Raw genomic sequence first — 12,893 nt, 5'->3', positions numbered from 1 at the left:
TTGTTGCCTAAATCTTACTGCTGCTGTCAAGAAAACGGCAGAAAAAGAAGGCTCCTGGGAGCAAACGGAGAAGACCGAGAGGGGCTGCGGACACACACCGGGTGAACACTGTCCACCGGGGAAACACAGAGGGACCGTGTCCACCCCCCCTAACGTTAGACTGACAGCGGAGACAGGATGACTGAAGCCGAGCTGGACGGCAGCACGCTCTGCCTCTTCGATGTTGACGGCACGCTCACGGCCGCGAGACAGGTAGTAACAAAAGCTTTCGCGGTTTAGTTTACGGCAGGAGGCGCGCGCGCGCACCCACACGAATACGCACACACACACACAAAAAAGTCTGCTAAGGCTACGTTTTGTTAGCGCGACTTCCGGCTCCACGTAGTTATTGTGGTTCTTGCCATTCCGTAGAAACTTGTACTGTGAAATAGGTTCCACCCTTGAACATGAGCTGATATGTGGTCAGAGTAATACCAACCACCACGTGAGAGCTTATATGTTTGTGTGTGCTGGACACACTGTTTTTTGTGACATTGGCTGCCACCGGGAGGAGCAAAGTTTTTTTTTTCTTCCAAACTTTATTTAGAACAATTCAGTACATTACAACTTCTCGTAGGAATATTGAACTTTCAATCCTCAAAAACATTACAAACTTATTCAAAACGGCAAGGCTCCATTGACAATAAAACAAGGTACATACATAAATACATATAAATAGAATACATAGTACTTATAAAATAAAGTCAAAACAGTTTAGTTTCAATTAGTGGACACAGCGGGGCAGTGCTTAAAAATGTCATATCATTTCTGTGCGTTCCTTTCATTTCTCAATTTTAGAGATTTTACATGTATTTTGAAATCATTTAGGAAAAAAAAATGTAATTGGGGGAGGATTTCAGAGTTTTACTTTTTGGATGAAATGTTTGACCTGACAGAGAATAACATTACAACAGAGTTTATTGTTTTTGTTGTGCAGTATCTACTGAATTAGTATTATACTGAATGTGACATTGTCTCTAGAGATAGAAGCTGGAAATGATGAGATATTTAGTTTGATCCATTTGTGGATGTTCAGCCAAAATGTCTGTATCACCCTACATGAGAAAATCTGTGGTCCGTCTCAACATCACTTTCACAAAGTGAGCACATATCATCGTCAATATTAAAGAGTAAAGTCATTCTTTGGAAGGATAACTGTGGTTCATAATCTTGAAGTGTCTTCCTATCATTTCGGGGGGGGGGGGGGGGGGTGTATTATGTACATAGTTGCATAATCACATGTGCACAAATCATTTTCTATGAATCACAAATTATGAAACACTATTTTTATCACTTCATTTTCTAATGATCTGGGGCCGTAGTCCCAAAACATTTGATGTTTTTTTAGCTAAGAGTTCTCCTAAGCATTACTTAAAGTTCTTCGTTCAGCCTCTCAGACCAACTTTTCCTAAACTAAGACCAGAGGGAGGGGTTGACCTCGTTGCTATGGATGACATCATGTTCATCCCTTCTATGCCCACAGTGATTGGCTGAGAGGGATTGAGTCCCTAAGAGTGAATTTATGATAGAAACACTTCAATGGGGAAGTGAATGAACTGCAGCACTATGTGGGGTCTGGATAGAACATTTATCGTCTGGAGCAAAATCCTCCTGAGCGACAGCTGAGAGACGCCAAGATGATCTGCGTTTACAGCTGCTTTTTTCCCGTGGTTAAATAGCGGAGAGTTGTACCAACTTTAATCTGCGGTGATATTGGTTGGTAGTGACGTCATCCCTGACCAACTCTACCACGTTCATAATGGCATCTCCATTAAGGCCATACCGTTTTAAAGCTCACTATCATTGAATCTCTACAAAATGTTGACAGCTGCAGCCATGTTAGGTCTTTCCTGATTTACTGATTGATTTAGGAGTCCTCGTTCTTATAGATTTAGGAGCTACTTTTAACGCTAAAATGCTTAATGAAATACTCTGATCTTAAAAGGTTAGGAGGCCTTAAATTAGGAGTGAAAGTTACTCCTAAATCAGCAAGTTAAGAGCTACTCTTAGCTTTAAGATGTTTTGTGAATATGGCCCCGGCCCCAGACCATTGTAGTTATTCACAATAAAATTTAACCCACTCAATATTTTGTTTTGCTGCTTCAATAAGATGGTTTCATGAACTGATTGAAAATCCTGGGTCAACAGGACCCCCTGAGAACCATATTTGTGAAAAGTTTTCATGATTGACTTTTCCCTGTGACCTTAAACTTTTACCACCAAATTCAAATCGGTCCATCTTTGAGTCTTTAAGTGGGTGGTTGAGCCAAGGGTGGTTCCCTTGAGGCTTTCCTGAGATATTGCGAGGCAAAAAAAGGTTCTGAGGTTACAGTGAACTTGACCTTTGGCCAGTGGAGGTTAGAAATATGACCACATGGAATTTGAGTGATGGGACATGTCCTGTGCAGCAATAAAAAGCCTGCAAACAAGGACAAACATGTGAATACATAATTCTGAGCCCCTTTATTTTCACAAAGCTTTACATTTAAATCAAATATGCTTGCATTGCAAAGCCATGTTCCAGGCAAATTTCCTAAATCACATACCTCATTTATTTCAAAGAGCACTGGCCATCTTTCCCCAGTACCATGGGTGTGTCACGTATGCAAACATCTTTTCCATCCTCATCCTCCCCACCTCTCTGTTATTCCTCTTTTTAGCATCTGAAAGAAGGTCCACGCTCAGTTTCTCAAGGCTCATTTCAGATTCTCCAGTAGGATAAGAGGGGCAGAAGTTCAAATCAGACAGCCTTGTTTTTTTGCCCTCTGGAGAATTTACCATCTCCTCACGGCGCAGATTTATCTCAGGATCATTTACCTTTTGCTCCTCACTCTCTGAATTAGTTTTAGCTAAAAATGTGGACCTAATAAATCAGAAAATATGTATATTCCTACAATGTTAGCACACAGTACGTGAAAAGTTCTAGATGAATACTCAGTTGACATCAACGCTGTCATACCAAGGAATTTTAAATGACCTAAAAATCAAGTTTAAATAAGTCAAATGTGAATGACCACCTCCAGAAGGAAAAGTACACTTAGAAACAGATGATTATATTATGACCAAAAATAGCAGCGTCTTAAGAAAAAAGGAAACTTAACAGTTTACATGAATCCTGACAGCCGAAATACATGTAGATTGATGACTACTGAATGTAAGTATTATTGCTCTAATTGCTGTGTTTTATACCATCCAGTCAGTAAATGATATAATGTCAGCCGGGATCGGCTCCAGCCCCCGTGACCCCAACTGGGATAAGTGGTTAGAGATAATGGATGTCAGTAAATGTAACGTGTGAATGTGTGTGTTTTCAGCGTGTGACTCCATGCATGGCAGAGTTCCTTGAGAAGCTGAGGACTCGGGTTCCAGTCGGAGTGGTAGGAGGGTCGGACCTCATTAAGATCAAAGAGCAGCTGGGAGATGATGGTGAGCCAGTCCTCTGTAGCTCTGTGAGCCTGTTCGGACCTGCTGTTAATGGCCCATCACAGGTGTTCAGCTCTGTCTGTCTGTTCTCACCTGGCAGCCGCATGTGTCTGCACAGTGACCGCTTTATATGGGAATCACCACCTACATCCTTTCTGTTCAGGAAAGAGATAACCTCCATATTTGAATGAAAAAAGTTTTGTGTGAATTTCCGTTGTTACTCTTATCTCACATAAATCATAACAGAAAGGTGAGATGACTCATGAAAGAGCGATTTCCTACCTTCAGCTTTTCTCTCTCACAAACAGCAGTGTTTGTGTGTAATGTGTTCTGAGTTTCAGATAAATAATGATGTTTACCTGCTGTGATCTGTGCAGCAGAGCAGACAGAAATCCACCTTTAAAAGTGTCTGTGTTCATCTCACTGCTGTGGTTTATCGTCATGATAAGTTCCTGCATATGAAGCCCATTTCCTGATTTCACTGCTTCACAATGAAAGCATCTGAATGCTAAAACACTGGGGGTCTTTTATTGTGAAGAATTTATAGGAAATAAATATGTTTATCCAGGTCACAGCTGCTCCGACTTGTCAATATCAACGGATGATGTTACAATGAAATTACAGGAATATCAGCAGCAATATATCCATATATTCATGAATTCAGGTCCATTTTATTGACCTTAAAATTATTATCATTATAAATGATTATTATTATCCACCTGGGTGGCCTTTGTAAGGCAACAGAGAACGAGCTCCAGAGAGCTGGATAGGTGCAGACGGACACATGGCCAACAGTCTGGTTATAACACCCAGGACTCATGAGTCACTCTCTGTGGTTTCTGTGACACAAGAAATACTTTCAAAATAATAAAGTTTAAAAATACAAGCAGCCAAAAATACACAGAGAGCTACAGGCTCAGATGTTGTGGACACATCACAGTCTGTGAATGAGGACACACTTCCTCTCAGGCAGGGGAGCGTCAGTTGAGTAGGCGGTCCCTGATGTGGACAGAGTCACATCCCTGTTCTCACTACTATCAGAATGTGGACACATGAGGCCTGAACCACCTCTGAATGAGGTTTTTGAGATCCGATCTTTATGCGTCCTGAGTGTTTTCACCTGTACCTGTAGCTGAACACTTGTGATTGGATCACTCACACCGTATGTTAATACCAGGTGGTAACAGGGTGTGTAATACAGCAGTTCTATATTTAGCTCAAGAATGTCATCAGATTGACTGAGTGTTTTTCTCTCTGTTAATGTGCAGTGATCCACAAAGTGGACTATGTGTTTGCAGAGAATGGTCTTGTGGCCTATAAGAATGGAGAGCTAATCTCTGTCCAGGTAAGACGTATGTGAATGCTTTTAAGCCCTGAGTCAAAGTCTATGTTTGCAGATGAAGATGATCCTAGTTCTGGTCTTGTGGCCTCAGGAGGTTTACTTAGTCTGCTTGCTGTTTGTCAGTCCATCCAGGCTCACATGGGAGAAGAGCTCCTCCAAGATTTCATTAACTTCTGTCTCAACTACATGGCTAAGATCAAACTGCCCAAGAAGAGGTACAGACATATCAGAGAGTCATGATGTCATTATTTATATTTCTCTCTTTTTCGGGTTATCACTTGTTAATCTGATGTACTGGGCACCGAAGGGTGCCTTGAACAGGGTTCCTACGCAGTCTGGAAGAGTCTGGAATTTAGGTTGAGTCATTTCCATGTCTGGATCAGTTTGGAAAAAGGGAAAAGAGTTGGAAAAATGTTTCCAGACTATTATCTCACTTTCTAAAATAAAATATCTTAATAAATACAAATCAAAACAAGTTTACTACCAACACACTAACACAGCAACACAGCCGACCTGTGGATGATATGAAGCTAATCAAGCTGCTGTAGAATGGGCTAAGGTTACCATGGTTACAATTAGCTGTGCAATTCTCATTTATTGATTTTTTTCCAGACGTGTCATCTACATTTTATTTATAATTTATTATTATTTGATTTATTTACAGTATGTTTACTCTCTACTGTTCCTGTCTGTAGAGTTACAGGTTCACAGTTATTCATTTAATGATCCATCTCTACTGTTCCTGTCTGTAGAGTTACAGGTTCACTTATTCATTTAATGATCCATCTCTACTGTTCCTGTCTGTAGAGTTACAGGTTCACTTATTCATTTAATGATCCATCTCTACTGTTCCTGTCTGTAGAGTTACAGGTTCACTTATTCATTTAATGATCCATCTCTACTGTTCCTGTCTGTAGAGTTACAGGTTCACAGTTATTCATTTAATGATCCATCTCTACTGTTCCTGTCTGTAGAGTTACAGGTTCACTTATTCATTTAATGATCCATCTCTACTGTTCCTGTCTGTAGAGTTACAGGTTCACACTTATTCATTTAATTATCCAGCTCTACTGTTGTAGAGAAAATGTCTTGTAATTACTTTGCAACATAATGGCAGAGATAGTCAGTTTAACATGCGTGATAAAAGTTGGATTTCAGACAAATTTATTTACATAATAAGCATCTAAAACTTTTGGTTCAGATGTTTAATATTGACTGAAAAATCTTCAGAGAAGCCTGGAAAGTTGAGTCGGGAAAAGTCTGGAATTTAGAAATGGAAAATGTGTAGGAATCCTTTTTGAAGCTGTGAAATGTCAATAGTAGTAATGATCTATTCTAGTTTACTTCTGGAGACTGAATTGTAATGTTTTATAGGGGGACATTTGTTGAATTCCGTAATGGCATGTTGAACATCTCCCCGATTGGACGCAGCTGTACACAGGAAGAAAGGAACGAGTTCTACAAGCTGGATCAGGTAGTCACATTCACACTCAAGGCATTTTTTAGGACAAAAAGATAAAGGATCCCCTGACTGTGTGCACTGTGAAAGGGGCTGCAGGCAACTCTGAATACTTGTTTTGACGTGTTCTTCAATCCAGGCTAGTGTGTAAGGGAGAGCAGTGGCAGCTCCAAAGCTCCAAAGAGTCTTCTGCTATTGATTAGTTGTTCCACTCCGCTGACACTTTAGGACGCAATGTGTACATGTTTTCAATGGCTTTTGGTTGCTCTTAGTGGTTTTATTATTTTATAACCTTTTATTTTTTTTTAATTGATCTTATTGATATAAAGGTTTTTATCTATGTTTTAGTGTTTTGCAATTTCCATATATGCTTGTCTTTGTTGTTTTGTTATTTACTCAATATTGTTGCTATTCACTTTAGCTTCTGCAGCACCTTTTAAATGTGTATATATATTTTTTTTTATTATAAAATTGATTTAAAAGGAACAACACACATTGATTAACAAGAGCAACGAAGTCACACATGTAAATGTGGCAGATTTAGCCATGCAGGCTCATTTTCATCTGCAGTCCCTGGCAGGTTGATGACATTTAGGAAAACATTAAAAAACATGCAGGAAACTGCAACACAAAAAAATTGAGACAAGAACACATACTGTAAGCATAACAAATAAAACAACACAAGTGTAAGTTAAAACATAACCCATATGCATGGAAGCAATTGATAAAGCAGCACACAGACAAAATAGAAATGTGTTACATATAGCACATTGATATGCACGAGAATTTAATCACAACAGAAGCACCATGCTCAGATAAGGAGCATGTACAGTATGAGCTCAGATAAGGAGCATGTACAGTATGAGCACAGATAAGGAGCATATACAGTATGAGCACAGATAAGGAGCATGTACAGTATGAGCTCAGATAAGGAGCATGTACAGTATGAGCACAGATAAGGAGCATGTAGAGTATGAGCACAGATAAGGAGCATATACAGTATGAGCACAGATAAGGAGCATATACAGTATGAGCACAGATAAGGAGCATATACAGTATGAGCACAGATAAGGAACATATACAGTATGAGCACAGATAAGGAACATATACAGTATGAGCACAGATAAGGAGCATATACAGTATGAGCACAGATAAGGAACATATACAGTATGAGCACAGATAAGGAGCATATACAGTATGAGCACAGATAAGGAACATATACAGCATGAGCACAGATAAGGAACATGTACAGTACACGCACAGATAAGGAACATATACAGTATGAGCACAGATAAGGAACATGTACAGTACACGCACAGATAAGGAGCATGTACAGTACACGCACAGATAAGGAGCATATACAGTATGAGCATAGATAAGGAACATGTACAGTATGAGCACAGATAAGGAACATGTACAGTATGAGCACAGATAAGGAACATGTACAGTATGAGCACAGATAAGGAGCATGTACAGTATGAGCACAGATAAGGAACATATACAGTATGAGCACAGATAAGGAACATATACAGTATGAGCACAGATAAGGAACATGTACAGTATGAGCACAGATAAGGGACATGTACAGTATGAGCACATAAGGAGCATGTACAGTATGAGCACAGATAAGGAGCATGTACAGTATGAGCACAGATAAGGAGCATGTACAGTATGAGCACAGATAAGGAGCATGTACAGTATGAGCACAGATAAGGAACATGTACAGTATGAGCACAGATAAGGAACATGTACAGTATGAGCACAGATTAGGAACATATACAGTATGAGCACAGATAAGGAACATATACAGTATGAGCACAGATAAGGAACATATACAGTATGAGCACAGATAAGGAACATATACAGTATGAGCACAGATAAGGAACATATACAGTATGAGCACAGATAAGGAACATATACAGTATGAGCACAGATAAGGAACATGTACAGTATGAGCACAGATAAGGAGCATATACAGTATGAGCACAGATAAGGAACATGTACAGTATGAGCACAGATAAGGAACATATACAGTATGAGCACAGATTAGGAACATGTACAGTATGAGCACAGATTAGGAACATGTACAGTATGAGCACAGATAAGGAACATATACAGTATGAGCACAGATTAGGAACATGTACAGTATGAGCACAGATAAGGAGCATGTACAGTATGAGCACATAAGGAACATGTACAGTATGAGCACAGATAAGGAGCATATACAGTATGAGCACAGATAAGGAACATGTACAGTATGAGCACAGATAAGGAGCATGTACAGTATGAGCACAGATAAGGAGCATGTACAGTATGAGCACAGATAAGGAACATGTACAGTATGAGCACATATAAGGAACATGTACAGTATGAGCACAGATAAGGAACATGTACAGTATGAGCACAGATAAGGAGCATGTACAGTATGAGCACAGATAAGGAACATATACAGTATGAGCACAGATAAGGAGCATATACAGTATGAGCACAGATAAGGAACATATACAGTATGAGCACAGATAAGGAGCATATACAGTATGAGCACAGATAAGGAACATATACAGTATGAGCACAGATAAGGAACATGTACAGTATGAGCACAGATAAGGAACATGTACAGTATGAGCACAGATTAAGAACATATACAGTATGAGCACAGATAAGGAACATATACAGTATGAGCACAGATAAGGAACATATACAGTATGAGCACAGATAAGGAACATATACAGTATGAGCACAGATAAGGAGCATGTACAGTATGAGCACAGATAAGGAACATATACAGTATGAGCACAGATTAGGAGCATATACAGTATGAGCACAGATTAAGAACATATACAGTATGAGCACAGATAAGGAGCATGTACAGTATGAGCACAGATAAGGAGCATGTACAGTATGAGCACATAAGGAACATATACAGTATGAGCACAGATAAGGAACATATACAGTATGAGCACAGATAAGGAGCATGTACAGTATGAGCACAGATAAGGAGCATGTACAGTATGAGCACAGATAAGGAACATATACAGTATGAGCACAGATTAGGAGCATATACAGTATGAGCACAGATTAGGAGCATATACAGTATGAGCACAGATTAGGAGCATAAGTGCAAAGACTACAAGTAAACACAAAGTACAAACTACATTCTTTTTTATTTGATTTTGTCTGAGAAAACATACCTGTCACATTGTTTTCAGCATGCTCCTCAGCCCCGGGTTAAACTTTGCCTGTCTTTGCAGTGTGTATCTGTCCCTCACAGGATAGCAAGATTGTGATAGAATGCACATGGAAAATGGTATTTTACGATTCAACTTGTCCTGCGATAAGCTGGTGTCAGGACTGTGATTTTTATTTCCTGTTTTGCTCCATTCAGAAAGAGAAAATCCGAGAGAAGTTTGTGTCCGTATTAAAGGAAGAGTTCAAAGGAAAAGGGTTGTCATTTTCAATCGGTGAGTCCACTGCATTCATGACAATACAGTATTTGCATTTACACTGAATCTGTGTTTGAAGGAAACAGCTCCATATACACAGTGTATACTGTCTCATAAGTGCTGTGGGCAGGCAGTATGAGACGTGAGCTCAGTTGTGTTTCACTGTGATGTAAATCCTTCCCATCTTCTCCGGCTGCCTCTTACCTTTGTTTCTCTGCAGGAGGGCAGATCAGCTTTGATGTGTTTCCTGATGGTTGGGATAAGAGATTCTGTCTGGGCTTTGTTAAGAAGGACAACTACTCAACCATTCACTTCTTTGGAGACAAGACTAAACCTGTGAGTATGCTAACTACCGTGGATGGCTGCAGAACACACACTTCTTTCACAGGTAGAATATCAATAGAACTGTCGGGTGAGAGCAGACAGACAGTTCATCCAGACTACACACTTGGACTGTTAGCTTCAGGTCTACTCACCCTCACCATGTGTACAAAGCACGATTCACAGCTAAAGGCTAGTTCATTTGACCAGTGTGAGTACAACTTCCCGGCCGCGGCCTGGTTGAGAGAGGTGGGCTTTAGCAGAGCACAGATGCACATGTATGGGTACGAGCAAGCACACGTGCACGAGCATGAGCGTTGACGACGGTCCAGGGGCCTCACTTATAAAACTCTGCATAGAATCCTTCCTAAAACATTGCGTTTGTACAAAACCATGAATGCCCCTAATTATTTGTAAACTTTAACCTCCAATAAAATAAAAACTAACCTGGTCCAACTAAATCTGATCCTAATCTAAAACTGATCCTGATTGGATCAACCAGGAAGTAAAGGCATAGTCACTGCATAGTCGGGAGGGGGAGTTCTAACCCACGGAGCATGTGCAGATGCGAAAACCCAATAGTAAGCCGGGATGGCTGTTTACATGAATGTATAATCAGTTAGTGTCAGTGAAGCAGATCTCTAGGTCTGTTAACTGTGTTATGCGAACTCCAATTTTACCCGGGGTACGGTGTTTACATGGTGTTTGAGAAACCGGAGTATGACCTTAACCTGAATATAATCTGTTTTTTAAACTGCATGTAAACGCACTGAATGATCCAGTTCATCCATAACAATCTGATGGATTACACTCTGTGTGTGTGTGTGTGTGTGTGTGTGTGTGTGTGTGTGTGTGTGTGTGTGTGTGTGTGTGTGTGTGTGTGTGTGTGTGTGTGTGTGTGTGTGTGTGTGTGTGTGTGTGTGTGTGTGTGTGTGTGTGTGTGTGTGTGTGTGTGTGTGTGTGTGTGTGTGTGTGTGTGTGTGTGTGTGTGTGTGTGTGTGTGTGTGTGTGTGTGTGTGTGTGTGTGTGTGTGTGTGTGTGTTAGGGGGGAAACGACTATGAGATCTACTGCGACCCTCGGACCGTCGGCCATGAAGTCTCCAGTCCAGAGGAAACCCAAAAACTTTGTGAGCAGCTCTTCTTCTCATGAGAGTGAGGCAGAAGCATTTACTGTCGGCTCACATGGTTTTCACAAGAGACGCTTCTGCTGGACGTCTTATTCCACTGACAGGATCTTATCTGAGGGTTTATTACAACAAGAATTCTTGAATGCAGTGTAAGCCGGTGTCTTTGGTGTCATGGAGTGGGACGCAGACTCCCTGACAAATGAGACCATGGGTTTCTGTGTATTTTTGACTGGGTTTTGAAGAGCTTTCAGGTCTTTAAAGCTGAAGTCAGTAACTTTTGATGAAAAATACGTTGTTGTTTGTTGATATCTGTTTGAAAAAGTCAAGTCTTTACCTCTCTGTCTGCTCCTGATGTCATCTGCTAGATTCCACCGAGCCTGAAGAAAAACAACCAGTCAGAGCCGAGGAGTCTCTGACGCAGATTCAGTGTCTGCTCTCTGTGTCAGAGACTCCTCTTAACTGAGGTTCCGTCCACATGCAGACGCCTTTTCCTGTAACCGCACAACTTTAGTATCGTTTTGTCCGACCATCCACACCAGGAGAGAGACGGACCCAGAGACTGTTTACTGAACTGGACTCTGAGCCACATGCATGGGAATGAATGAGGCCCAGCACAGATTTCTCCCTTTTCCCTGATGCTCTGAATAAGGAGCTAAACTGCTCTAGGCTCTGTTTCTAAATCCAGTTCTAAGAAGCTGTGAAAAGTCTCTAAATGTAGTGAGAGAGTGGCGCCTGTGAGTGCTTTGGGATGGGGAAGGGGCTCCCAGCAGTACCCTCTGCTCGTTGAGGACACTAACTGCAGAGTGATTGGTGCATCAGAGTCCAAAACAGCACAAAAGTCTCCACTAAGACCAGAAACAGGGACAGGTTTGGATTCTCCACAGCGTCTCCCCGTCTCTTCTTCTCTGTTGTTGGTGTATTTCTGTGGCAATTACAGCGCCACATCCAGGCCTGGCATGTGTACTACAGTGTTTGGAGTCGCTGCACCTGGTTTCCTGTGGACGCAGAGATTTAGAAAGAAAAAAAAGGTTGTTTTCGATGGTGTGGACGAACCCTTAATCACCAACTCCATGTTTCCATTTGCAGACAGAGACTAATGGCGTGTCATTTTTCAGCACATGTAATTCTGACAGATCGACTATGTGACCATGAAAACAAAACTCGGTTAGAGGCCTTTGTTTATGGCCTGACATTCTTTAAATGTATTGTTCTATCGACTGCATATCAATGGAACCTGACTGTGAATGTGAGCCACTGATATGCGGCGTACTGCAGTCACTGTTAATGTAACACACAGACCTGAATAGTGGTGGCTGAAGCTCTGGTTCTTCCTCTGGACATTGCAGGTTTATTTGTTCAGCCATGTCTTACCCAATAATGTAATCAGAGAGATATCTGGTAATCAAAGAAAATGAATTTTAGCTGCAGCATGATTATAAGGCTCATTCATTTAGTTAGGTGTGTGTTTCAGCTCATCTGTATAGAGAATCATCATGTATCTGTCAAATTTGTGACCTGCTGCAGCTGCTCTAATGCTAATGCTATGAAACACCTGCCTCTGCTGCGGAGCGCTCAGGTGGAAAGCCTCCACCGTCCTCCGCAGCCGACGGCGTTGCATCTGCAGCCGCTAATTGAGGCTTGCTTGTTGTTGACTTTGAAGGATTCGAGAAGAGGAAGTGAAGAGCCCCTCTCTGTTGTCATTCTTCCCCATTTTCTTTTCTTTGTGTTAAATAAAAAAG

The 12,893-nt window shown here is 40.9% G+C and overlaps 1 protein-coding gene across 2 annotated transcripts; it reads left to right on the top strand.

Moving 5' to 3' along the window:
• pmm2 (phosphomannomutase 2) lies at positions 1-12,893 on the top strand. 2 transcript variants are annotated; one of them, XM_083922720.1, is made up of 8 exons: positions 1-252; positions 3,354-3,465; positions 4,761-4,807; positions 4,928-5,019; positions 6,179-6,278; positions 9,649-9,724; positions 9,927-10,042; positions 11,073-12,893. In XM_083922720.1, the coding sequence occupies exons 1-8, from the start codon at positions 178-180 to the stop codon at positions 11,175-11,177; spliced, it is 723 nt and encodes a 240-aa protein (XP_083778846.1). In that variant the 5' UTR covers positions 1-177; the 3' UTR covers positions 11,178-12,893. The 2 variants fall into 2 exon arrangements, with proteins under 2 accessions (XP_083778846.1, XP_083778845.1); XM_083922719.1 differs by having other exon boundaries at positions 4,731-4,807.

This window comes from Echiichthys vipera, assembly GCF_963691815.1.
Source record: "Echiichthys vipera genome assembly, chromosome: 2".
In the NCBI taxonomy this organism is placed as follows: Eukaryota; Metazoa; Chordata; class Actinopteri; order Perciformes; family Trachinidae; genus Echiichthys; species Echiichthys vipera.
Note: the sequence above shows the minus strand (reverse complement) of the source record. Positions and strands in the feature narration are given on the sequence as shown.